The sequence below is a fragment of the Anopheles aquasalis genome, chromosome 3 (genome assembly GCF_943734665.1).
Source record: "Anopheles aquasalis chromosome 3, idAnoAquaMG_Q_19, whole genome shotgun sequence".
NCBI lineage: Eukaryota > Metazoa > Arthropoda > Insecta > Diptera > Culicidae > Anopheles > Anopheles aquasalis.
In genome coordinates this window covers 62,891,049-62,916,361 of record NC_064878.1, presented here as the reverse complement: position 1 = coordinate 62,916,361, position 25,313 = coordinate 62,891,049, and the positions used below count along the sequence as shown (strand labels likewise).

Below are 25,313 nucleotides of genomic sequence, written 5' to 3'. Positions count from 1 at the left end.
GATACTGGAGGAAATTTATTTTAATTCCACCCTTACCGCGCTCCCCCCCCTTTCGTCCTGGACGGTGGTGAGAGCGAGCGAGGTTTAGAGGAGGCCAATTCCTTTCCTGGAAATCGATTCCTTTTATCAAGCGCGCGCGCTCTCTCGATCTCTCTCTCACTCATCCAGGGATGCAGTTTAGAGTTCCCGGAAAAACACTCCCGAAATCCAGAGTAATGCATTCCTGGCAGAAGCGAGACCTCACGAGGCCAAGTCGCAACAAAACCAAGTCCAAGTGCGAGTCCTCGAGGCGCAGTTCGTCTCCAAACACACCATCAAGAAGTTGGAACGCTACGAACACACTTCCACGTGGCACTATACTAGCTAGCGCGTCGTTTAAGGACGCTGGCACATACCAAGAGACCCCAGACACACACATACACTCGCGTGCTCTCGATGGCACTGTCAATCTACCTCCTTCTCCGTGCGAGGGAAATCAATATTTTGTCAGGCCAGCCAGCCAGCAGCGCAGCAGATGGACCACAGAGAGCAGCATCCTCGATCCTGGCGAGTGTGACGTGGCCACATTGGACTTAAAAATTGAAAAAAGAAAGCCTCGTAACGATAAGGAAAGGATTTCGAATCAAATCGTCTGTGCAGTGGTGTGATGAAGGTCATCGCATCGCAGGAGACTTTATCATGAAGCTGGCAAACAGTTGATCCTTGATGGAATTACCAAGGAACTGCTCTCAACTCTTTATGCTCAGTAGTGACGCTTCTAAATGTATTATGGAGTGAAAAGCGTCCAGAATTTTTATTTTTAAAAAGTAGAAATCAAATGCCGAAACATTGGGCAACGCGCCTTGCTAGCTAGTTTGAGGTTTGAACAGGAGATCGAAAATCCTTGAACCGAGGGACCGAAAAGGAAGCAAGCAAGCGAGCGAGCCAGCGCGCGCGCGGAGAAATCTCATCAAATTCTGACGAAAATCGATTTTTTGCGGTACCCTGGCCACCCCCGAGAAGGGTGGGAGAGTTTGCAATGTGCCCACCACTCACACTTGAACCGCACACACACCCACCCGCACACACCCCCCCGCCCTCCTTCCCCCTTTATGTGTGCTCTCTGTGTGTGCGAGGCACATGGCCGGTATGTGTGTCTTGCGTTGGGAGGATGATGGGAATGGGGGTGGTGTTCGCGAGCTTGTAAGGACACAACGCGGTCGGTTGGTCCATTCCTTCTCTTCCGGTGGCACCCTCTACATGGGGCAGGGGGGTTTACATACGATGCTCGTGGAGGTAGAGGCGGTGGAAGAAGCGGGAGCCCTGCCACCTGCCACCACCCTGCTGCGATTCACAGAAGGAATTAATTGGCTCTTCGGTCGATGGCGGCGTCAGCGTCGGTGGCCAACTCCCTTTTCTCTAGGTGCTACACCCCCTGGGCTGGGGGGGATGCTGGGTAACCACAAAAAACCACTAGCACCCCCACCACCACCACCACCACCTCGCTCTAGTTGCCCGTATGTATCGATGTGTGGAGGGATTTTCTTGCTGCCTGCCAGCATTCCAATTCCACGCCGCGGATGGACGACGCTCGCTGTCGCGCCAGCGTGTCAAGTTCGCGAACAATGGCCGCTACACGTCGTCCGCTCCTGTGGTATAATGCGTGTGTGTTTGGGGGGTGGTGGTGGTGGGGGTTGGACACTTTCCAGTACGATGGCCAGGGATTGAAATTACTTACACAGATGCGTGCGCGCGCGCGCGCAAGGAGGAGTTAGTACACAGCAATTCATCTAATAAAAGGCACTTACCTACGAAGGGAAGAGAGAAATTAAATTGAAAAATTAGAAAATTGAAGAAGAACTACACAGTCTATATAAAAGGGAAAGGGTGAGTGATGGTGAAACGACTTCCAAGTATCTCCTTTTTGGGATGATCCTTTTATCCTTCCTTTTATCCGGAATAGCTTCACAAACGCAAACGCCTTTAATTCAGAAAAGATTCCCGAGTTGATCTGAATCCACCGTTCTACTACGTCAGACCTTCCAAAGAAAAAGGACACACCGACTCCAGTCCAAGAAAGTCACAACTTTTTACGCTCACTACGGGCGGAGCAACATTTGCCGGGAAAAAAAACTCCCCAAAATAAACGTGCCACACGAGGCCCATTTCATTCATTCATTCATTTGTTTAGCGGTCATCGTCGTCGACTTCCGTTTAACAACTTTTCCGGGATTTCCTGCCGGCTCCACTGGAAAGAAGCAGGGAAAAGAAGCAAAAATGGGAAACCCAAAAAAGAAAAAGGCCTGGCCTTCTCTAATTTCAATGTCATTGAACCATGGAACGGCATGGAAGCCGGACGAAACCGACGGACTGGCCAGCCGTAACGCGCGGACCTAGACCTTTGCCAACATTTTCACCCCCTCTCGGGGGACCAATGGAAAGCGGATATAAAAATAACGATCCGCACTCTCGGGGTCCTCGGTCAAAGGCTTTCATTCCTTTTTTTCCCCCCCGGAGGGATTTTCCATGATGCCGCTCCTCGAGAGCACCTTTCTCTCTTGGGTTCTTCTCGTGCTAGATTGGATTCAAGGACGCCCCAACAGCAACGATACAGCCTTGTCGTCGTCGGAATAATCATTAAAAATAGCCGGCTACGATTCGAAAGACAAAGTTTTCCAAGGACCACCGGCACGAGTGGCTTGGAGATGGAAAAAGGACTGAAAGGATCTCTCCTTCCACCCCGAAAAACCAGGACATCATCCCTGATCAGACGGCACCGGTAGAACGTGCTCGCTCCGTCCGTCGACTGCTGCTGCTGCTGCTGCTCGAGAAGTCGTCTGCTGCTCGCCGAAGAAGCCGCAACAGATTAAGGACAACGACCTATCGAACGAGACCGATTTTACTACCGTCGGTTATTGGTGCAAAGGATGGAGCCGGGGCGTCGTCAGGGGAGTCAAGAAGCCAAGCCCTTCTCCATTCCCAAGACGACGATGTAGATGCGAAGAAGATGCTTCCTGACGATTTGTCTCGACAACGACGACGACGACGACGACGATAGCGTCCGAACCCAACTCAACGTCGTATTTTTGGGAAAGTTATTTTCCCCGCTATCACCTCCTCAGGCAGTCTGGCGGACCTCGAGGAAAAGGGCAACATAAAAAGCGCGCTGCGCGTGTTTCATTGACCTTTCCGGATCGAGATCGTGAGTTTTTGATGTTTACCTCCGATAAACAGTTTATGCGAGGGACATATAATTTCGTACGCATCCTTTTTTCCACGAACGAGAGCACCGCTTTTCCATTGTCGCCCGGGAGGGAAAACAGAGGGAAACGTCGGACCATAGTTGTCGGTCAAGGACATGCCGTACCTTTTATTGAGTGAAGACATCGTCCCGTCTCATCTCACAACAGCTGATTCGGCGAGCACCGATCGTAAAGGACATTGCAAATGCCACGCTGCAAGTGGTAGTCAATGGAATCGAAAAGGGAAATTTCCACGAACAAAAAAAAAAATCTCCGCTACATTCCGCGTCGACGCGTCGCGCAGGACACGCAAATGATTAAAATTAAATCGGGTACCGAAATCACCGGGCATCCCGTGGCGCAAAAACCGGTCACGAACGTGAACATACGCGTTGCGCATTCGGAGGTATGTGTGTCTGTGTGCATGCACACATACACATGATCCGGGATAGTAATCACCGGACACAGCTAGCAGCCACCGCATGCCGAGGTCCGAGTTAGTTGTGAATGAAAATGAATTAAATGTAGATACTGCCAATGATGATGATGATGCAGCCAAGGGGGGGGGGGGGGGGGGGGGTGGAGGGGATGATGACGATGGATCGCCACATGGTGGTGGTGCATCGCGAGCAAGCTGTCGAACTTGTCGGAACACACGGAACTGGACGACCAACCGACCGACCAACCAACCGGCGTACAATTGGTGTGGACGACGAATTTCATGATTCCACCCTGCCACCCCTTTCATACCACCCTGGCACACGACGCGCCGGTGTTGTACCTGTTGCCCACCATATTTGCGTTTGTTGGAAAATTGTGAATGAGTGCAGCAGCGTGCAGCGTGCACACCCAGCATATGTATGCAAGCGAGCAGCATAAAACACAAAAAATGCCGGCGAAAACCCGTGCCCGGGGATCCGGTGCAAATGAAATCCGGTTTTCCGGGTTTTCCTCCACCACCACCACCAGAGGCGGAAAGTGTGGTGTGGACAGTAGAAATGGAAATTGTAGCATCATCAGTACCGCACACAACTGAATGTGGCTCTCACTCGTTCGTTCGTTCGTTCACTCTCTCTCTCTCTTGCTGGTTGTCTCTGATGCCGATTGTGGGACATCCTGGCCCTCCCCTAGAAAGCGGGGGGGAGGGGAGTGCTACTCTTCGGTAGAAAAGAGAATGGATGTTAAATATTTACTATATGTTTAAATTAGAGCACATACATTTAACCTTGACCACGAGAAGCTTACGCTGACCAGACACACATTCGTCCTGCTCGTAGTTTCCGATGCTGACCATGATGCTGGGATGATTGTCCTTTTTTTTGCTCCCAAACCACCCCAGCTACACCGGACGACAGACGACCGACATTCTGGTGGTCGAAAGTGAAAAACGGTTTTGTGAATGGCAACAGCAGCAGCAGCAACATGCACCGATCAATCGTGCATCGTGGAGCACCGAAGCCGAACCGTCCGAACGACGATTGGTTGATTCAATATTTATCCATCGATTTGGCGTGCGTTTCTCCTCATGATTCTCACCTCAAACGTCATTAATTTGAATGACATTCCCCACGGCGGGGGCGGGAGGAGCGCTGCTTTAATGGTTGAATTGATCGAGCAATTAAGCCACGGCGCTGGCGTTTCTGTGTGTGGTCGATGTGTGAGGTGGCATAATCCCAACATTAATCTCCCTCTCTCCCTATCTCTGCCTCGCTTACATCACACCATCACAGACTATCCGTCGTCGGATTCATCGCCGTTGGAATGCTGTTGGTACCGTCCGAGGTACGTAATTTAATTAAACAACTCCCGAGACGGTGTCTGCATCGGTGATGCTGTGTGTGCACGGCCATCATGACCAACTTTTGTGCGAGCGGCGTGTGCAACGCTCCGACCGACCGACCACCGGAGCTTCTTGAGATCAGTGTACGATTAAGTGTGCCGGCACGGGCCGATGGGAAGATGGTAGAACCCGCGATGGTGGTCGATCGGTCTGAGCTCGGGCTTATGACTGCCAAACACGTAATGCCATCATCAGTCCCGTCTGGACGAAAAGCTCCATTCAGAACGACGCAACGACCGAACCGGAGACGGCGGGGGGGGGGGGGGTAATCAGAAGAGAAGCGAAAGCAAAAGGGAGCAAGTACGGCCACGGGAACGTCCTCCAGAGATTGAAGCCAGACGGTTTTGATTGGCTACCCGAATGGTGCGATTCCGACGGTCTGCGATTCCATGCACCATAAAGCATGTTTAGCCGTGAAGCTGTGCCAGTGTTCTGGCGCTTCAGGAATGCATCTGTTTTCACCCAAAAAACGTACGTACGAGAGGGACAGCCAGCCAAATGAGGTAATAAAACAAATCCAATTCATGGAGCTAATGAAAGCGAAATGGAAACACCATTCGTCGCCAGCTCATTACGAACGGAGGGTTAAAGATTTGAAGGTAAAGGGGAAAAAGGGTTTGAAAAAAATAAACAAAAGAGCGCGTACTTAGCGTACTATCATGATAAAACAAGAACAGCTAAGGACAGTTGAAAATGAAAGATAAAAATAGTAATAAATAATGGAATTCTGACAAAAACGGCAGACAAAAATAATGGAGAGAAAAAAAATCCGATAATGCATAGCCCTGAATTGAATGAATTGATTAACAAACATTGAAAGCGAGCGAAAGAACACGTCCTTCTTAACGAAATAAAGGAATAAGAACCAAACCAAAAGCACACAGAGCGCAACAAAAGAAAAGAAACCAGAAAAATAGAGAGAACAATCGAGCTAAATCACAGCGTAAACCCCGAGCCTGCGACGTGGATTATCTCTCGAGTCGAGAAGATTAAATCGATTAATCTTCTCAAGGAAGCCTTGGTAGCCACCAGCGCGAGCTTACGGCCAGCTGCAAGCTTCCTCTCTTCCTTCCCTTCGCTTCGCAAAAACCTCAAACACCTCAACCTTGATTCCCACCATCCAGCAGCGGAGAGGAGGAAGAGCCGAGTCGCTGAGACGGAGTCGGCTGCAAAAACCTGTTGTCCTTCGCGCCAAAGTGGCCCCGCTGCAAGCAACGAGCGGAATCGCAGCGGGCGCGTTTTCGCAGTAAGCGCTTTAGAGCCCTGGAGTCTTCCACCGAGGATCGGATTTAACGAACCGCCGCCAAGAACTGGCAACTGCTTCCCTTCAGGGGTCTTTCGCGTCTTGCGAACGAACGAAACACGTTCCTCCGGGCGTGTGCGTTCAAACGACTGCTCCGTCGTCCACGGTTGAAAGTTTAAAAAGTGTTTTTTTTCGGTTTCGTCGATGTTCCCGGGCACGCTTTGCCCCGTTTTAGTGTTGGCTGCCGTTCCGGTTTGACGCTGCAACTTATGCTACTGCTGCTGCTGCTGCTGCTGGCTGCTCCATTTGCTTCGCACTGAACGCGGAAAGAGAAAGTTCCTCGACGCTTCCTCTGGTACCACCGGTCGGTCCTGTTGGTGGCCATTTGGCAATACGGACTCCGTGCTGGCCCCCGTTGCGGGTGCACTTCGTCTCCCACGCAACCAGAAACGAGTGTCTGAAGGAGGTTACGACCTGCCATCGGCCGCTGGGCCACTACCAAGAACCGGTTGCCGGTTGCTTCGAGAAGCGTTTGCGGATTGCGCACTTGCTGGCCATCATCCTCCAACGAGATTGCTCATTGGCACAATCCTGCTCTCGGTTTATTTTTCATAACAACTTTAGTGTCTTTAGTTTTGTTGCATAAAATGGGGGTTTCCGTTTCTGCCATTAAAACGGAGCCGTTATGTTGTGCCATTATGCTGCAGACACCGTACGTTCTTTCTTTCCTTTTTGTTATGTGTCCTGACCACGGTTTGCTACCAAGGTTGCCTTGAATATATGGCGACAGAACAGCAGTTGCAGCCAATGCCGTCCAATGGGAACTGAGAAACAGAGCAACCGAGACCGACAGAACCGAGAATGAATGTAGGTCAGGCGATAATGAGAAAAATTTCCCTTTCGTTTGGCGGCCACAGCAGAACCGCTTCAACCTCAACCATTCATCTTCACCTCCCTGTCTCTCTCTCTCTCTTTGCACCTCCCGAGAGGGTGAGCGTAGTCCTTGTGGATCGCTTTTACGCGAGAAGGAGCCCACAACATGGTCTGGTAGCAGCTCTCGAGAAGCATGAAGCAAAGGAAGCGACTTCAAAATCGGAGTCCGCGAGCGACGATCCCACGGTGCTGCAAGCAGTCCATTGACAGGAGCAGCATCATCCTGGGCTTGCGCAACGCTACCTGCCAGCAAAATGGAGGAATGGGAGGACGAAAGGGGTTCCGAAGAAGGGATAAGCCGCCAAACAGTTTAACCCAACGGAGGAACGAAGCGGCATTGGCGTTCGCATCGCGCCAGCGAGTAAAAGAAGAAGGTTTGCGCCCCTGTGTGGGGGGTACATTGCTCGTATGTTACGCAAGTCATTCCCCCAAAGGCTGCTAACCTTCTCCTCCTCCTCCAGGGAGAGAGAGGAAATTATGCTGTTTCCATGCGAAAAATACAAAAATCGATCTTCAGAGTGCAGGACGCTGAGAGGTGAAGCGGCAGGAGGGTTACAACAACAGCATGTAAGGCATAAATATTCATTGAGCTCCAACAGCACAACAGGGAACGAAAAGAAGAGCAACGGGACGAGAGGGTGGAGAGGGTCCTTGGTGAAATATCGAAAAATGCACAAACACACTGTGTGCTCGCGGTCGCGGTCGGCGATGTGGTGACGCGATCGCCCCAAACCAAGAAAGCTGCTGACCAAGCAACACAATCCGGCCTCCGGTGCTAGAGAGGGGATGATGCTGTGAGGTGGATAGGAGAGACGGAAAGGACGGCATAACAAGCAAACAACTATGCTGCGATAATAAGCCTCGCGCACACGGCATTGTGAAATATTGACATTGCGATGCGAAGCTGCCTTTCGTGCTCTCTTTCTCGTTCGCTCGTGTGCTGGTTCAGCATCAGGACGGAGGACAAAAACGCAAAATGCAGAAAGCTCTGCAGCAAAACAAAACAAGCAGCAGCTCAACTCAACGCTGATGCTTCTCGAATATTTATGAGCGACAGTGGTTTGGGATTAAGTGCAGCCCACGATGCTGCTGCTGCTGCTGCTGCTGAATGAGTTTGTTTATCTGGAGAAGCGTTTTTGCGCTCGATTGAGCTGAGACTTTCTTTTCAGGATACCGGCGGTTCATTTTTGTTTCGTTTTTTGTTTAGTTTTTTATGTGTTTAGACTGCCTTTAGACCAAACAACAACAACAGCAACAGGGAACACGGCGAATGTAGGCCACCACCATGGAGTCATCGGCGCGTAATCAGTAGCTCTCATTTGCAAAATGGCGAATAGTGATCGATTTCACCCCGAAATGAATGCCTAATTTCCAGTTAACTGTAGCCAATCCTCGCATCAGGAAGTGGGGCTTCGTTTTTTTGCTTCGTCTGATGTTGTGCTGGAATTCGCCGAGCCTAGGAACTGGTTCGTAGCCTCTGATGCTGGATGGGAACTGGATTTTCTCGGGGAAAATCCGAAAACTGCATTCCAGCGCTTCATGAGAGAACTTCACATTGTATCCATCTAAGGGAGGGTATAGCGCTTGAAGTACAAGGCAATTGGGGTTCCTTTCTATCGTCGAGTGCTTTGTACATTAACATGAAGAAATTTTGCTGCATTAAAGAACCAAGTTATTAACTGTATAATTCCTTTCAATGCTCAGAACTGAGGCAATGTCTATGAATGCTGCCCAGATAAATAATGATAAGCATCTATTTTATTATTCCTTAGTAAACGCAGTATCGCCCATCAATTTCCCTTATCTCAATGGACATTGCATATTTATGATGTTGCCAAACTTCTCGCATTCCAACGAAGGTATACAGAGACGCACAGCATCCACTCGGTAAGTACCAGCGCACGATCTTCGTTAGCAAGAAGCAGCAGCAGAGATGCAATGGCTGCGATCAGCTGCAACCGTGGCGTGCCCATTCACTTTGCGCACTGTCGCGAGACGCGCCCCACCGAGAGGCGGTTTGCCAAAGTTAGAAACAGGTTTTCCGGCCTAAAGAGGAGTGGACAAAAGCCAGCGAGGGTCTCGCGCGAGTTATTTAGAACGAACGGTACTTTATTTCGCGCCCCAGCATCTTAACCGCTTGGAGGGGGGGTTTCATCTCCATCTCCACACCCCTCGAAACTGTTCGCACGCTTAGTCCGGACCGGAGGTCAGTGTGTCACGACCAGCGTTGGCCCCCGTGTTGGTTGGTGGTGCGTAAAGGCTACAAACCAGGAATTCCACTTCCAACCACCGGTGATTGCGCTGCCTTTTAGCGGTCTGAAGAGTGGAAGCGGCTATCACAAAACGATTCCCAAAGCAGTAATCCCCACCGATTGCTGCTTCTATCTGGTCTCCTCTCCCCGGGGGGGGGGATTTATATCTTCGATTTCCCAAGAAGCCACCACGATAGGCCAGGGGCGGGCAAATCCAAAAGCAAACCCACGACGACCCGTTCTTACTTCGAGTGTTTCCACAACCTGCGCCAGAAGAAGCAGCAGCCAATCTGGAGGGCTTGAAAGGGAAAGTGAAGAGCCTACCCCAATAAAAGCCGGACAAGGTCGGGACGCCAAAAAGGCGTCCGATGGTAGCACCCCGGTCACGTCATCACTCAGTCAAAGGCACGCGCCACGACACCGCACCACATGCAGCGGAGCGACCGGAGAGAGAGACCGACCGTTTTGGGGCCGAGGATGATGAAGATGATGGCGCTACCGTGTGTTGTGTCGACGATCTTTCTGCTCCGCGTGCTGCGATGACAGACACCAGGCCCCACTCTTTCATGCCCGAAGGAACGAACGCAGCACAAACGAGGGACCAAAGACCAAAGACCCCTGCTGCTTATGCTGCTGCTTCTGCTTCTGCCTCTGCTGTTTGGGTTATGGTGTTGGTCTCGGTTTGCCGACTACCGGACCCGGACGGACCGGGGATGAGTTTCCGAATTGTATTTCCCTTCCCACCGGAGTGACGGGTGGTGGCGTTTATGCTCGCGTCGTACGTTTGATATCTCTGTTTGCTTCGGGGGCCCCCCAACACCGGCAGACACGCACCTCGTACCGGGTACCGCAGAGACCGAACAGACGACGACGACGATGGCGACGGTGATGATGGTGATGATACCTGATCCACCATGGTGTCCGTGGTGGCTTGTGGCGTTGGCTTGTGGTGTTGGCTTCTTCACAACCGCGCACGAACGCACGCATCATTCCCCGGACGGACGGAGATTCCGGACGATCCGTAAAGCGTAAAGCAGTTGCCGTTCTTCCCTCTTTCTTCCAGCAAGCTGCTGGTTGGAAAACGGTGATGATGAGCAAACGAGAGACGAGCCTGGTGGCTGGTGTCTGGTCTGTCTGTCTGTCTGGTTTGGCGTGTGGCCGAGGCGATTCCCATGGCGATATGGCGCTGAAGCGTCAAGTGATGGCACACGCTTTCTGTGGCACACCTTCTCCTTCTGGTTGTTGTGTTGTCTGCTGCTTCTGCTTTGGCTTTGGCTCAGGTGCGGAGAGCCTACAGCCAAGACTGAACCGACCGAGACATGAGTTCAAACAACAACAACATCAAAAAACGGGGGAGTCCCAGACTGGCACGAGACGACGTACGCTCTCTGTCTGTCTGTGAGGGAGTTTGAACTTGAAAACGATCAAGAGGGAGCTCGTCTGGCCTTTCTGGTGGCAGCTCCACCAGTTCACAAGAGCCAGCCAGTGTTTCAAGGAAGGAATAGAGGACGACTGACTCCTGCCAGGCACAAGCTGGTTGCTGGTTGCCAAGAATGAAATGAGTGTTCCAGAGGAACGCTTTCGGTTGGGTTGGCCACACTTCATTCACGAAGGCAACCAACAGGGAGAGAAAGAGCGGCTGTGTGCCGGCACACCACCAGTCAATGAAGTAGTAGTAAAAGGCACCCTCAGAAGGATCCTCGTCCTTCCTTCTACATCCGTAGCGGATGCGTCACTAGACGACGATTCCCACTCACAAACGACAGAGGCCGCTGCACCCGGTTCTCGCTGATGTTGTTGCCGGTGGAACCTTTCTGCTACGGTCTGCTAGGACGTTTTTTTTTTCCTTCTACCATCCCCATTTTTGCCTTTCTGTATTCCCCGTTTTTTCCCCATTCAAGAGAATCCAAGAAGGATTTCCCAGCTCACAGTGGTCCACAGGTCCACAGCTGATCCTTTAGTCAACCGATGGAACCGAGACGAACCACACTCTTCAGCACGCCAGCAAGGCCCACACCACACCACAGAGCAAGCTTGTAAGGGGCCGGGGGCTTGGGGATTCCAAGAAGTCGACTGCCAGTCCGCAGAGACTCGCAACACGCAACAAGTTGGAGCTTTCTACGTTCGAACATACCTTTATCCTTGTTTCCAGGCTTCCGGCACTTCTTGGGACCGATCCGGCTGTAGTAGTAGTCGGAGCAAAGTTCACAAGACCACCCTCCTCCTTCTTCTCCACCGCCTCTCGGAGTGGCAGCAAATCGGATACCAATATCTACACAGACGACACCGGCTAACGGTCCTCGAACGGTCCAGAGAAATACATAAAAGTGTGAATCCCACAGACGAAGGTTGAGTGAAAGGACGAAAGGATGAAAGGACGACTCTCATTCTCCAACTCTGCAACTTTCTCAATCCCTTTCCCAGCGGTGGTACACTCCTCTGTGTCCCTTTTTTTTTTAGTAGCGACCCAAAGACACGAGACGGGAGTTTTTACTACCGAACGTAATCTTGGTTTTTATGTCGCCCACACCTCACCGTCAGGGGAAGATCATCAACCGAGCCCATCCCGAGAGCTCCTTCTTTCCGTTTTCACACAAATGAACGCTGACCAAACAGCTTTCTCGGTCTCGGTCCACACGAATAGACGACGTCAGCTGGATCTCAGCTGTTTGCGCGACCATTCCGCATCGCGTTTTTACTGCCGTTTACCATGACCTTCGCCGTTTCGGTGCCAGTTCTTCAAAGGCAAATATGATGATACCGCCGGGCGAGAAGCCGGCTCTAGAGAAGGTGTTACATCGATTAAAGTCAGCTCAACGGGGAGAAAAGGACTCACAGCATCGTACTTCAATACGAAGCTCATCGCGCGAGAGTTCGATTGAGGAAAACTTTCGGAGACTGCGGCATCGAACGAACGAACGGTTCTACGGCATTCGTTGATGCTTCTCAGCCTTCAGCCAGACAGTCGTTAAAAGGGGATTTTATGTGTTTTTAAGCATCTCATCCCCTCTTTTCCTTCCCCGAGACGAGCCATATGCCGACAGAGTTGTAGCAGACGCGCGCGTAAACTCAAATCAAACCTCTTCCCCGGAAAAACTCTCGCATTCCTTCCTCGTGCGATACGCAGCGTGAGCAAATCCAGAAGAAAGGATCAAGGCAGCAGCCAGGCAGGGGTGTGTTGTGTCTGGCAAACCGGCTGCGTAGCACCATCATCACCGAAAGCATTCTCCGAAGATTGTCATAAACGTAAACGTCGTAAAACCCCGTCGTCGGCCCTCAGCGGCAAACGATTACACGTTTTACGTCGACGCCGATCTGTCGACTACGGGCGGTGTTGCTGGAAGGATCTGCGACTCGCACTTCTGGCACTTAAGGATTTTACGTCCAATGCCTTCCGGTATTGGTATCCAAGGCGCTTTTGGGAGGGAAATCGATAGAAATACGGCACAGTGTATTCCGTCCGTCCGTTAACTTTCACTGCAGAAGTAAAGTGACGGGGACCCGGGAAGGGGTTCTAAGGGCTTCACGCAGTCCCAGACACAACAACCGAAAACCGGAGTGAGTGAGTGAGCGAAAGTTGCTGGGGCTGGGCTAAACTTTTGTCGCCCGGCCGGAAATCGATTTACCGGATCGGCACGAAATTGTTGAGGTAGATCCGGGTCGGAAGCGTCTGAAGCTCCGTCGAACCTGGCGGTTCGTTGTGGTCTCAAGGGAGATGGACGGTGTCTAGGAAGGTTTCTTTCGCGGAACTGTTGGACCGGACCGGACTATTGATACAAAGATTGACACCGGGCAAGTCAATACCACACACCAAAAAGGATACTCTCTCTCTCTGTCTCTCTACGGATAAGAAAAGAAACGATTCTTACCCCGCCACCACGTCCTCGTCCGCGGCCACGCTTTCCGTCGGCACGTACCACCTGCCCGTTGGCGTCGTAGGATACGATCTAGATTAAAAAACGGGGCGTAAGAATGTTTTGTGTAACAGAAAAAATAGTGCAAAAGGTGTAGAATTTCGTTCGTGCAAAGGACGATTTCATCTACAGCAAAGGGGAAAGCGTGAAACCATACTGGCAATAGCTACTAGCAATAGCTACTAGCTGGGATAGCTACTAGTGAGCAACAAATACAAAGAAGGTGTGGAACCAAGTGCTAAAGATCAAGTGCTAAGCAATACGGGAATGATTTATGTCTAGTAACTCAACGTCGGCAAAACTTTCAACAGAGTAGAAAAAGAAGAATACATCCCTCGCTATTTGAGTTGTGTTTAAGCTAACAAAATTACTTGCATGTTTTAAATTTACCCAATTTTCTGGTGAGTATTATTTGTTTTTAATTCATGACAACATTCCTTCAAGATCATTCTCGAGAGAAAACCGAGTGAAACTGTAATCTAACTGCATCACTGCGACTAGAAGCCGTCGGCTTTGAGATATTGATGCACCATATCCCGATTGATGCATCCATCCAGCATCCTTATCAACCCGTGCCGTCTGTTGCAAGACACTAAACGATAGACGACTTAAATTCAATCCCCCAAAGTCCGAATCCAATGCCAATAATGTCGGATTTTCTCGGATGTCTTACGCTGCATTTGGTTCTTCTACTTTCAACGCTCAAACTCCATCCCAAAGTCTTCCTTCTATTTTTTTTTCTTTTTTACCTCCCATCGCTTATCGCTCAACTCTTGTGGCACATAAACTAGACTTTCACTCTTCCTCCACTCGCGTTCCTCCTTGTCGTTGTAACTCCTTTCGCCTTTCGCCACGTCATCTCTCCCATCACCCCCCACCGGCCAATGATTGGATCGAATGGATGGATTTGCGGTAAATGCGATTAATTTATATGCAAAATAAATTTAACTTATCTCACCCACCCTCCTTCTCAGCTACTCCTCTAGCAGTCTATGTCCGTCTGCCCCGATTCCATGTGTGAATCCGAGAGAAGGTCGAAGAGCGGACCAAGTAATCTGAGGTTAAAAGGAGTGCAGGGCAGGGGTAGGGGCCGGGGGCAATGGATGTGTTTTCTTTTTCCCGTTTAGAGCTCGGGCTGCCCAGGGGTGCTGGATGTCGGATGGGGGTACAAGCTTCACGGGATCGAAACTAGCCGGGAGAAGATAAGTTTGTGGCATAAAACATGGTCCCGGCACAGGCACACGTACACAATCACACCAACACAATTTGTGGCTTCGTGGGACGCGAACGCCGGCAATCTAAATCGTGCGCCATAATCCCTGCGGACTACGGAAACGCGTCGTGGAGTACAGACAGGATCGCGAAAAGTGGAACGGATTCAGCGACGGTAATTTATCGAGGCGGATGAAAACCAGTAAAAGAAATGCAAACAACGAATAACTCCTACGAACTCAACCTATAAACCATTCAAATACGCACACACAGGTACACTATCAGAGTTACAACCAAAAAGGTAGAAAATACGGGCACCAAACAAAAACCAAAAAACAATCAAAACAAATACTCGTATACCACGCGATGGGTGGCAAGGGAGGGAGTCTGGACTGACCCCGGGACACTTGGCGATGTCCAGTTTAATAATATTTTATTAACAATTTGTTGCACTTACCGCTCCATTAGCGTTTCCGTTCGCTCCGCCGTTGGTGTTACCGGGGGTGGCGCCTGCCGCCGCCGCCGCGGCTGCTGCTGCAGCGGCCTTCGCCTTACCACCCTTGGTACGCCCACGACGCGATTCCGGCTTCAGCAGCTGTCCATCCGGTCCGTAGAGGATCTGCGGGAGAGAAGTGTTCCAGAAGTGGGATGGTGCGGGGTGGTGCGGGAAAGAAAAAGAAAAGAAAGCTTTTAGTCCAACTGCGATGCGTTGTTGGCCAACAACGGGCGGAGGGGGGGGGGGACATTTAATCAACATTTAGTGAAACAAATAAATGCAGTCGATTGGGGAGAATGAGCCATCACACTTTTCGTGTCCAGCGGCATGTTTTCGGTCTTTAACTGAAGAGGAAAACCAGGTTGAGAACACAAGAGATAAGAGATAAGAAGTAGTAAAAAAGACATGCTTGCTAAGTTTGATAAAATAAGTTTACTTTAAGCTGCTATTACCTTTTCTTTGAAAACGAAGTAATATTTAAGAAAAAACATACTCAGGAGTAGTAACTAAACTAAAGTTGAGTTACAAAAAGGATAGGAGAAGAGCCTTATTTTGGGAGCAGTTATGGAGTTTGGAGCGGGCGAGGAAGAGGCCCAAGAAAACTACTCTGCTCGAATTGCGCCAAACGCCTGAATGTAGGCACTCGAATGGCATCAACTCGAATGAGCCAACTCGAATGAGCCAACTCGAATGGGCCAACTGGAATGAGCCAACTCGAACTCGAACTCGAACTCGAACTCGAACTCGAATTCGAACTCGAATTCGAACTCGAATTCGAACTCACCAAACTCACCAAACTCACCAAACTCACCATTTTACTATCTTCGGTGCCCTACCCCCCGACAAACCAGTGCCCTACCCCCCGATAAACTAGCGCCCTACCCCCCGACTAACCAGCGTCCTACCCCCCGTGCGACCACGCCACACTCATCACCCCAGCCCCTCGCGAGCACGGACCGCGAGCGACGCAAAACACGAACAACTGGACGGGACCGGTAAGTGACCGGACAGGACAGCGGACACGGCCAGTAAAGTGCACTGCTGGCAGCCGGCAGAACCAGGCAGCTCAGTCGGCTGAGTCGTAAACGAGCGCCCCGCACCGATCGGTGGCCTCCGTGCTCCACACAGCGACCCGGATCGGGCTCGAAGCTGACTCGGGTGTTCCGGTCGAAGCTGACTCGGGTGTTCCGGTCGAAGCTGACTCGGGTGTTCCGGTCCTGAACCTGAACTTCCGGCCACCGTTCGGAGACGGTTTCTAGCCGCGGGGTGGTGGTTGCGGCTTATCGGCGAAGGATGTTCTTGGCCTCGGCCAACAGCGATATCGTGTCGCGTAGCTCGGATGCAGCCAGGCGTCGGTTTGTGGCCCACAAGCGTAAGAGACCAAGAGAGGCGTCCCGCCAGGAGGCAGTGGATGGCCGAACGGTACGATGCTTCGGTGAAGGCCCTGTTTCGCCCCGCGTGACCTCAAAAGTCGGCGTGATCCATGTCGAGTAACGGAAACACCACAAACTCGCTCTCATTCTTCAGGCACACCATCTTGGCGCGGATGTCCGTCGCCGAGAAGAATGCATCGTTCGGAGCAAACGGATTCTGTCCAACAACAGGCCGAATTCCTGCGGGACGGACAGGCCATGCAGGTGTGGCTTCATGCATACGGCCTTGGCTAGCTGGCCGGTCGTTGTTAGAAACCACGCATCCCGTTCGCTGCCGCACCCGCCTGAACCCGCCTTATTGCTTAAGAGAGAGCGAGAGCGCGCGCGAGTGCCAGGCAGATGTAGGACTGCCGGGCCAGGATAAGCAGCGGCGAGGATTGTGGACCTAGACGCTATCTATCTGGCCGATGTCCTGCTAGTAGTCCTTGAAACAGGTTCGATGATTGGAGGGTTTTTCCATCTTGAAGTCATTTTTTGTATTTTAGGAGCACGACTCCAAGATGCTCCTTTTCCTTTCTTCTGAATCCCTCTACGTCTGGACCAATTTATCCAAATTGTGTGCCCAGACGAATTTGATGAAAAGCAAATCGAGACGAAGAAAAAGGGATCTCGTAAAAAAAAGACTCCCTCAAAGTCACTTCAGAAAAAAAAGGTCCAGCAACGTGTCCAGACATCCGTCCATCTTCGCGTCGATGATAGTGTCCTCCGTCCGGGATGAAAAGAAGTGGAGAAGAAGTCTGTGCGAATAAGAACCCTCGCATCGAAGACGACCGAAATTGACGACCAAGACGGCGGCCACTGGTGGAGGGAAACTCCAGTATCGCACTCGGTACCACGGTACGATGATGCGGACCTTGACATTCGACCAAACCTCCTCCCCCTTCAGTGTGCACCCTCTCTCCATCGGTTCCAACCCCAAATTTGTATTTTGACGCCCGAAATGGCCAAGGTCGAGGGAGTGTGCGTACGCCAGAGACCGATTGAGGGCGAGAAAGAGAGTGAACAGAACCGAAACGAAATCCCCTTTTCTTTTGCAAAAGAAGGTCCTCCCGGGAAACACTCCCGGGGGGGGGGGGGGGGGGGGAAGGTTCGGCAACCTGTCCACCAGCCACTGCTTCCGACTCCTTCGCCCTCATCATCGGCCATTACAGCCAACCACCAGCAGCAGCAGCAGCAGCACTAGGGACGCACACTGGTAATGTGCCGCTAAATGGACGCTCAGGTCCCCCCCCCCTTTCCGAATACCGATATGTCCTTGAAAATTATGCAGATTTTTCCAAGGATAAACCCCTGGGGAGGAAGATTCTCTCCACAATATTGCCTCCAGCATCGGGCTCCCTCTTGTCGTGGTCTTTGATCCCTTGGCGTACCAGGCCAGACCAGTTATCGTTGAGTGTCCTTACGATTTGTCCCGTTGCCACCCAGGGCCTAGTGGTGTCAGAGAAGTCAAATTTTACGACCAACTCCAGGGCATCCAGAACAGGAAAATTGTACAAAAAAGGACCAACAAAATGACGGTCATCATAAATTGCAGATCCTTCGCTCACTCTCTCTTACTCTCTCTACGGAACTTTGAGAGCATCCTTCAGATAAACGGTCGATTTCAATGCCCGAGAATGCTCGCTTGATTTTTCTCAACAATTCGATAATTGCTTGGAAGATTCGTGGCGTTATCTTTGCGCCGCCAGTGTCTGTGAAGTGTAACATGGCGTACACAGCTGCACGCCTCGAGACTGTTCCTGGAAAAGACAGAGGAGGACGATGCGCTACGCGATGCACCACAAACCAGGCGTCCCGGCATCACGCTGCTATTATTAACAGATTGTCACAGGCTCTGGAGTCCTCCGTACGCACGACGCACGCTCGACGGAAAACTCGAACAAAAACACCAAAAAGAATGTCTCATTAAATCAACGCGCGCGGCCACAGACAACGTGCAGGGCGTGATGAGTCTTCCGCTTCCGAGCACCGAGCGCAGCGGCTGTGCCGGATCTTTGCTGGGGGCCCTTGACATACACACGCATGCACGCACTCACGCACGCACGCACGATCGCACTGACTGTCCCAAAAATAGATGACATTCAAACTGGAGGCGCGCATCATCGCAAAAGGGCCGCGCGCCCGGGGCATATCACACCCGCGGGGATTATCGACTCCTCTTCTCTCTCGCTGCTCCGCTGTCTCTGCTGGGGGTCGCGGTCCGGGCGTACCCACCATTTCCGTCGTGCTGGAGGAACAGCTTCCAAAAATAGTGCCAGCGTACGGACGTGCGTGGAGAGGAAGAAAAACCATTTTTCTTTTCCCCCGCGCGGGACGACGATCATCATCTCATCATCATCGCAGAGCCACAAACTGTTGCTGGAAGTGTCTTCCATGTCGACGGCACATGGACTGTGCACAATAGGCGCTTTCCCTGCAGTTTTTTCTCCCATTTTCCATCGTTCAAGTTTCCAACCGAAGGACAACGACCTCTCTCACCAGGAGCAGAAGCAGCAACAGTGCAGCGCGCGACCGATGGAAGAAACTGCCGACCCAACGCCAATCAAAGGCGAAGGCAGCGAACCGCGCTAATCCGGAGTATCGCAAAAACGGGCAAAAGCAAACAAGGACACGCACGCACTCGCACACACACCTGGCGATGCTCGCTTGCGCTGTTCATTAGGACCAGAGCAAGGTCCTTAACCTCAGCAGCCCTGGTGTGCTGTGATACGGAAGATAGCAGGATAAGGAAATTCACCCGGGCGGGGGGCCTTGGAGAGTAGCGAAGTGCAATGACGCATACCAGGACGGTCGCACACACATCGATCGTTGATTGAGTCCTCTTTCTCTCTTAATGGCATCCAATCCAACCACCTCCCCCTGTGTAAAGGGGTGGCAAGCGTTCTTTCATGTCTTCAAGAAGCAGGAAGTGGAAGCAAACTGGAGACAAGGTCCTGGGGGTGCTGCTGTTGCTGCTGCTGCACAGCTAACGATGCATTTAAAAACTTAACGCACAGCACATTAACCTCCATCAGAGGGGGGGGGGGGGGGGTGCAGTATGATAGGGGTGGGTGATAGGAGAGCATCGCGTATCCTTACATCCTAACCCCTTTCTTGACATCTCAGAAACTCGAGCGAACCAGCAAGGAGTGCCATGTGCACTTTGCGTACTAAAATGATGCATACAAAGGGGATGGATGCAAAAGAGGGGTTTGCCAACCGGGGGTTGCTTGCACTATTCGCTAGCGCGGCTCCAGGTAGTACACTTTGAGTGAAATGATTATGATTAATTAGTGCAGAACTGCTTTGAACTTCTACGGGGCACTGCGTTAATGAGCGGGAAAGGAGCGGGGATTGAGCAACCCTTTCAATCCCTCCATCCACCCGCCGGAGATGCGGAGCGGAGAGGGAGTCGATTGTGGACATTAATTGATGGAGGCTCACAGCACAACATCGTTATCGTCTTGCACGAAACACGCGAAAGGAGCAAAAACAAGTCCGCGATAAGATGAGCATAAGAAGGATGCGAGGGCGCGCGAAACACCCGGAACCGGATTGAATGGTTTTAATTCCTCCGATTACACCGACGAGTGGTTCCTACCGTTGGCGATGATGATGATGATGATGCTGCGATGCTCATACTCGCAAGCACGCACCCTCCTCTCTCGCGCGCTCTCTGTCTCCCCCTCTGTCTGCCCTGCCGTAAGAAGGTTTTTGTTTTGATACGGTGCCGGTGAAAAGGATCCGGCAAAGAAAAAGGGGGGAGACCGACCCATTGCGTGACCCATCTCGATGTGCTCCAGCGTGAGGTAGGTCGTGGCGCATTGCGTGGCTTTCAGCGAGCCTTCTGAGAGCTGAGCGCGGGGGACGCTACGGCTCCAAGCAACCAACTCGTCCTTGGACCGCAGCGCGTTCGCTTTTGTCCTCAACATAACCGCGTTCCATCATCGGGCATCATCGTCAGCAAGAGTGTGCCGGAAGTTGACGATGGAGATGGAGGTGGAGAGGAAAAGAGAGAGAGAGGGAGAGAGAGATCCTGGCAGTTCACAATGAGATTACTTTGCGTTCGCTGCGTTCTCTGCGTTGCTCTCATTAGCGCGCTCCTTCGGTTGGTGCGCTTGATGACGATGGGAGGACAACATCGCACGTACAAGGGGGGGGGGGGGGGGAGAATGTGCGTAGGAAAAGCATTTTCCACCTCGCTTGCCACCGAGGGGATGCCCGCATCATACGCACTTTTCGCGACAAAACTGCATCCCCCTCCTGGGGGTTGGGGAATATCCTGGTCTCCCTAAAGCCTTCTGCAAACCAAGCGCGTAACGCTGCGTACGTAAACGAGCGTACGTTGCGGAGCGTAGGCGCCTACATACCGGTCACGTTGCGGAGCGGAACGTACTAGTGTATTTTGCTTGCGTATATATGATACGATCTAAATCCAGTTTTTCCTTTTTGATGTTAAAAATCAATTAAGTTCACGTGATTGAGGTTCCTTTTTGTTAAAAAGTTTCAAATATTATCCATTTATTTTTGTATAAATGATCGTGTACGCTTGCTGACAAAAATTCACCAAAAGATATTTTTTATATTTGCTTGACGTTTGAAGTCGTACGTATACACCAATTAATATCATGTCCTTGGCGATTCAGTTATGCCGATCGTGGTTATCAGAGAAGGACGACCGGAAATCTGTGTATATTGTTATTAAATATTATATTTTATTTTATTTATTATTATATTATTTTATAATTATGTTTATATTGTTAACATGCAACATGATTTTGCTTCCATCTAACGGTACATTCAAACCCAAACCACGGATTTCGCCTTTCGCGCCGCGTTTGACATTGCTTTTCGCTGCGTTTCGCCGCGTTTCGCCCAAAAAATGTAAAATTCTACATTGCTCCGCAGCGCAAGGCTCCGTTACGAACGCTCGTTTACGTGCTTGGTATGCAGGGCCCAGTGCAATCCCATACATTCCACCACCGTTTGACAGCTACGCTCCGCAACGTACGCAGCGTTACGCGCCTGGTTAGCAGAAGCCTTAAGGGTCCATAATAGAATCTTTCATAGCTCCCCTTCCTTCCTTCCTTCCTTCCTCTTTCTCTTTCTTTCTCCCCGTATCACAAGGATAATGGGGAAGCTGAAGGACACGCGCGCGAATGTGTACGTGTGTGTTTCGTTGGAGAGAAAAGTGGGAGGTTCCTCTGCGGGTGCTCCCTCGGGGATGAGCATCAGCGGCCACCGGGCTGACCTCGGCTCTGGTTGGTTGAAAATGCAGCGGATATACAAGGGGTTGCCGGGTCGTATACCACCGGATTGCGATTGGCGATGTACGGCGTGCAAGTGAAGAGGACGCTTTCACCCTTTTCGCAAGGCAGCCAGCGAGTCCGCGAGCACTCAAAAGACATCAATGATGGATGGGACGATGGCCGCGACACGATAACGCGCGTTTTGTGAAGGAGTAAAATGAATGATTTTTGTATGCGTCTTTGGAAGGCGCTTTTGTACTAGCTTGCTTGTTAAAAAAGGGAAACAAATTTGAAAAAAATGACAGAAAACCTGGCGCCTCCATACCTCCGTGTTAACTCAAACAACTCTCTATTCAACCCCAACAATCAATCTGGATATCTATTCCAGTAAAATTATCAGCCCTATTATCATTTAAGAAATTGTTTCTACAATTAAAGATCTCTTATTTATACAAAAACAAGCCCAAAATGACACCTTCACTTCATAATACCATTAAAATCAATAAAAAATCAAAATCAAACCACCCAGTTTGATGGCAACCGCAAAAAAACAAATTCTCTCCAACCACCACTGACCCACAATCAAGTGTGGCGTCACGGGGACTGGACGATTCGGACCACCGAGAGATGGCACCAGGCCGGAACCTCCAAATTACCGCCCCAGTGAAAGTGTAAACTCGGTAGCCGCATCGAATGTGTCCCTAGACTCTGGCCGCTTTCCCGTTTGTGCGTTGATGCGTGGAAAATCCCTTTTCCCTCCTGTTGGTTTGGTGTTGGCACAAGAGACACCCTTCTGGCATCCGAAAAATGGGGTAATAACCTCGTGGATACCACTTCGCACCGAGAGAAAGAGTGAACGATCGAGAGAGAGAGACCGGTCGACGCACAGTAATGAGTGAATGGAGTGCTTTAGCATCGACAAACGGTGATTAACGGCATTTCCCACCCCGGCTTGGAATGTAGGGCAATGAACTCTGCACAAAAGGGAAGCAGCATCCCCAACAGGGGGCATCCCTGGAATCGGTTGGCAAAGGTTAGTTATGTTCCGGGGGCGCTCGGTTGGAACTTAAGACCGACAGGCTGCAGGAACTTCGTTGAACATTTTCTTGATTTACTTTTACAGCTCCACGATTGAGATCTGACTAAAGGATTGCCGAAGCAGTCAACAAAACCGGAAGCCATCAATCAGCAGAAACTTACTCGGCGCGTCAGGTTTTCCATCAACTTTTTTCAACAACTCCTCACCTAATGTTTTTTGAAACAGTTTGTTGGTTCCGTGAAGGATCCTAGTGTATGCTTCTCGTGAGCACAACGGCTCTCAGATGTCCTACAGTTGACATTCAGGACACTCTGGTCGACAGGAGAGACAAAACCCGGAAGCGACGAGACAAAGAGCGTTTCCAATCTCGGCAAACACACGTACTGTGCGCGCGTTTTGTGTCCAAAGTCAAACGTCATAAATTCGACAGGCTTAAAAGTTTTTCTTCACTTTTTTTCGCATTTTTCCTCCGCCAAAAAATCCCCGAACGTCGTCTCCATTCAACTGCTACTGCTACTCCTTCTCGTTCTCCTTCTTCCAGTTAAAATATCACTCTGGAATATGAGTTTCGTTTCTTTCGCCATCGCCGTGGTTTTGATTCCCTGTTGTGTCCTTTCTTTCTTCCGTTTCTTTCACTTCGATAACAATGCGATGATCGGGACACATCCTGGAACCATCCGGTGGTACAGACCAGGACCGGTGGTTCGTTTGTGGAGCGCCAAAGTTAGGGCCAAAAGTGTTTTCTCTTCGCTTTGCTCCTTCGGGTTCGCTTGCCATTCTTTTCCAAAAGTAAAGGACGGGCAGGCGACGTGGAAAAAAAGGAGGAAAAACTTTTTGGCCACGCGCGCGCTAGTGGTGAACGCATCGCAGTGGCATCGAGAAGGTGTGTGCCAGGGTAAAGAGCTGTCTCGAGGCGAGCCAGGAGGACGAAGTTATGGCGACATCAACAAAAGAGATTCAGTCAGCATTATTGAGTTGCTCCGTCCGAGAGGGCTACTACAGATCAAGAGCCAATGTGTCTCTTTGACGACGACTTCCACTGAACTGGATAAGCAGTTAACCGGAATGTCCTTTTTAATTATCCGCGACAATTAGCACCAACCACTCAAAAGGAGTTACACGATACACACCAGCCAGCGAACGTTTCATCACTCACTATCACCTGGTGCACGCTGTGCAGCTGAGTCTCGCCTCGAAAAAGGAACATAGAACGCTCATCCTCCGAGGTGGTGCTTTTGTGCTGCATAATTTATTGAATGGCGAAAAATTTCAATTTCCATTTCCAACAGCAGCAGCAAGAGCACACCATCATATCGTTAGCATCACCACTCCACTTCCACGTGACATAGGTGATAGCGAGCGAGCGAACTCGGCGAATCTAATTATAAAACGCGAATAAATTTGAAATTAAATATTCTAAAAAAAAGGTTAGATTAAATAGCGGAAAAGTAACGGCAGTGCAGGTGCTGGTGGTGGTGGCCATGGTCGTATTTTTCCCCCTCCTTCCACAGTTCCACCGTTGTCCTGTAGTTCTGGGCTCGTGGAATTGGTTTTTTTGCTTCCGTCTCAACCGGCGTCTCACTGCGTGTATCGCGCACAAGGAGCAATACCTTCCTTGTCCCTGTTGCCTATTGCTGAACCAAAATTCCGCGCCCGTGGAGTACGCGAACTTTTTTCCCGTTTTTTACGCTTTTTCCGCGCCACAATCGTGTTCTATTGTTTTCCGTTGTTTTCCTCTTCCCCTCTTCTCACGTGTTCTAGTTCTAACGAATTCGTTTGTTTTCGTGACCGTACCAGACGACGATGGGCATTATTAGCCTACCGGCTTCGACCGGCTTCGAGAGCGACGCGTCCTTGCCGAACGCGCTGCTGTCTAGCGAAGAAAGCGCACGTGGCCTCGGGCGGACAGGAGGAGGCCGAACGCAACCGCGCGGGGAAGGTGTCATAAATTGCGAACCGCATAATGACTTTGCTCACGTGAGCGTGAAACGAGAAAAGTTGCGTTCGCTCGTTGGGTCGTTGTCTTGGGCATTTGTGGCGCGAAGAACGCGTCGCACCAGCCAGACAGACAAACAGACAGACTGGCCACATGGATGGACGAAGCCATGTTACACAGAACACAGAACGCGATAGGACGGCGCGAAATGAAGATAAACAAAATTTGGGAAATATGGAAACAACATTCGCGCGCGAGCCCACCCCAAGAGGTGACGTCTGCACGCACGTTCGTTCCTTCTCAGAGAAGGAGAGGTGGCGGTGATTGTTTATGTGCAAGAAGATGCAAGGAATCGGTAACAAGGAAGGAACCTTTTTTCTGGTCTAACGCTCGCCAGACTGGGCCACGAAGAAGGAATCTATTGTTTCTTGAATATTTATGAAAAATTCTTCAAAATATTGTCACAATCCATTGAATTGCACACAAAAAGTGACACTACATATTGACACTTTTGATTGATTAGTAAAAATGTAGGGAAAATGATTGAAACACAAGCATAAAGCAGC

The 25,313-nt window shown here is 50.7% G+C and overlaps 2 protein-coding genes across 5 annotated transcripts in view; one reads left to right on the top strand and one right to left on the bottom strand.

Annotated features, from left to right (window-relative positions):
• LOC126577598 (high affinity cAMP-specific and IBMX-insensitive 3',5'-cyclic phosphodiesterase 8) overlaps positions 1-25,313 on the top strand; it is a 403,282-nt gene that overhangs the window by 118,900 nt on the left and 259,069 nt on the right. The window lies entirely within an intron of this gene.
• LOC126577593 (DNA N6-methyl adenine demethylase) overlaps positions 1-25,313 on the bottom strand; it is a 127,221-nt gene that overhangs the window by 92,459 nt on the left and 9,449 nt on the right. Inside the window, exon 3 of one of the 2 annotated variants that reach the window (XM_050239342.1) lies at positions 15,073-15,234. In XM_050239342.1, the coding sequence (XP_050095299.1) occupies positions 15,073-15,234 (162 nt within the window). Of the gene's footprint in view, positions 1-15,072; positions 15,235-25,313 lie in introns of those variants that run through there. The other variant, XM_050239344.1, reaches the window with a different exon arrangement.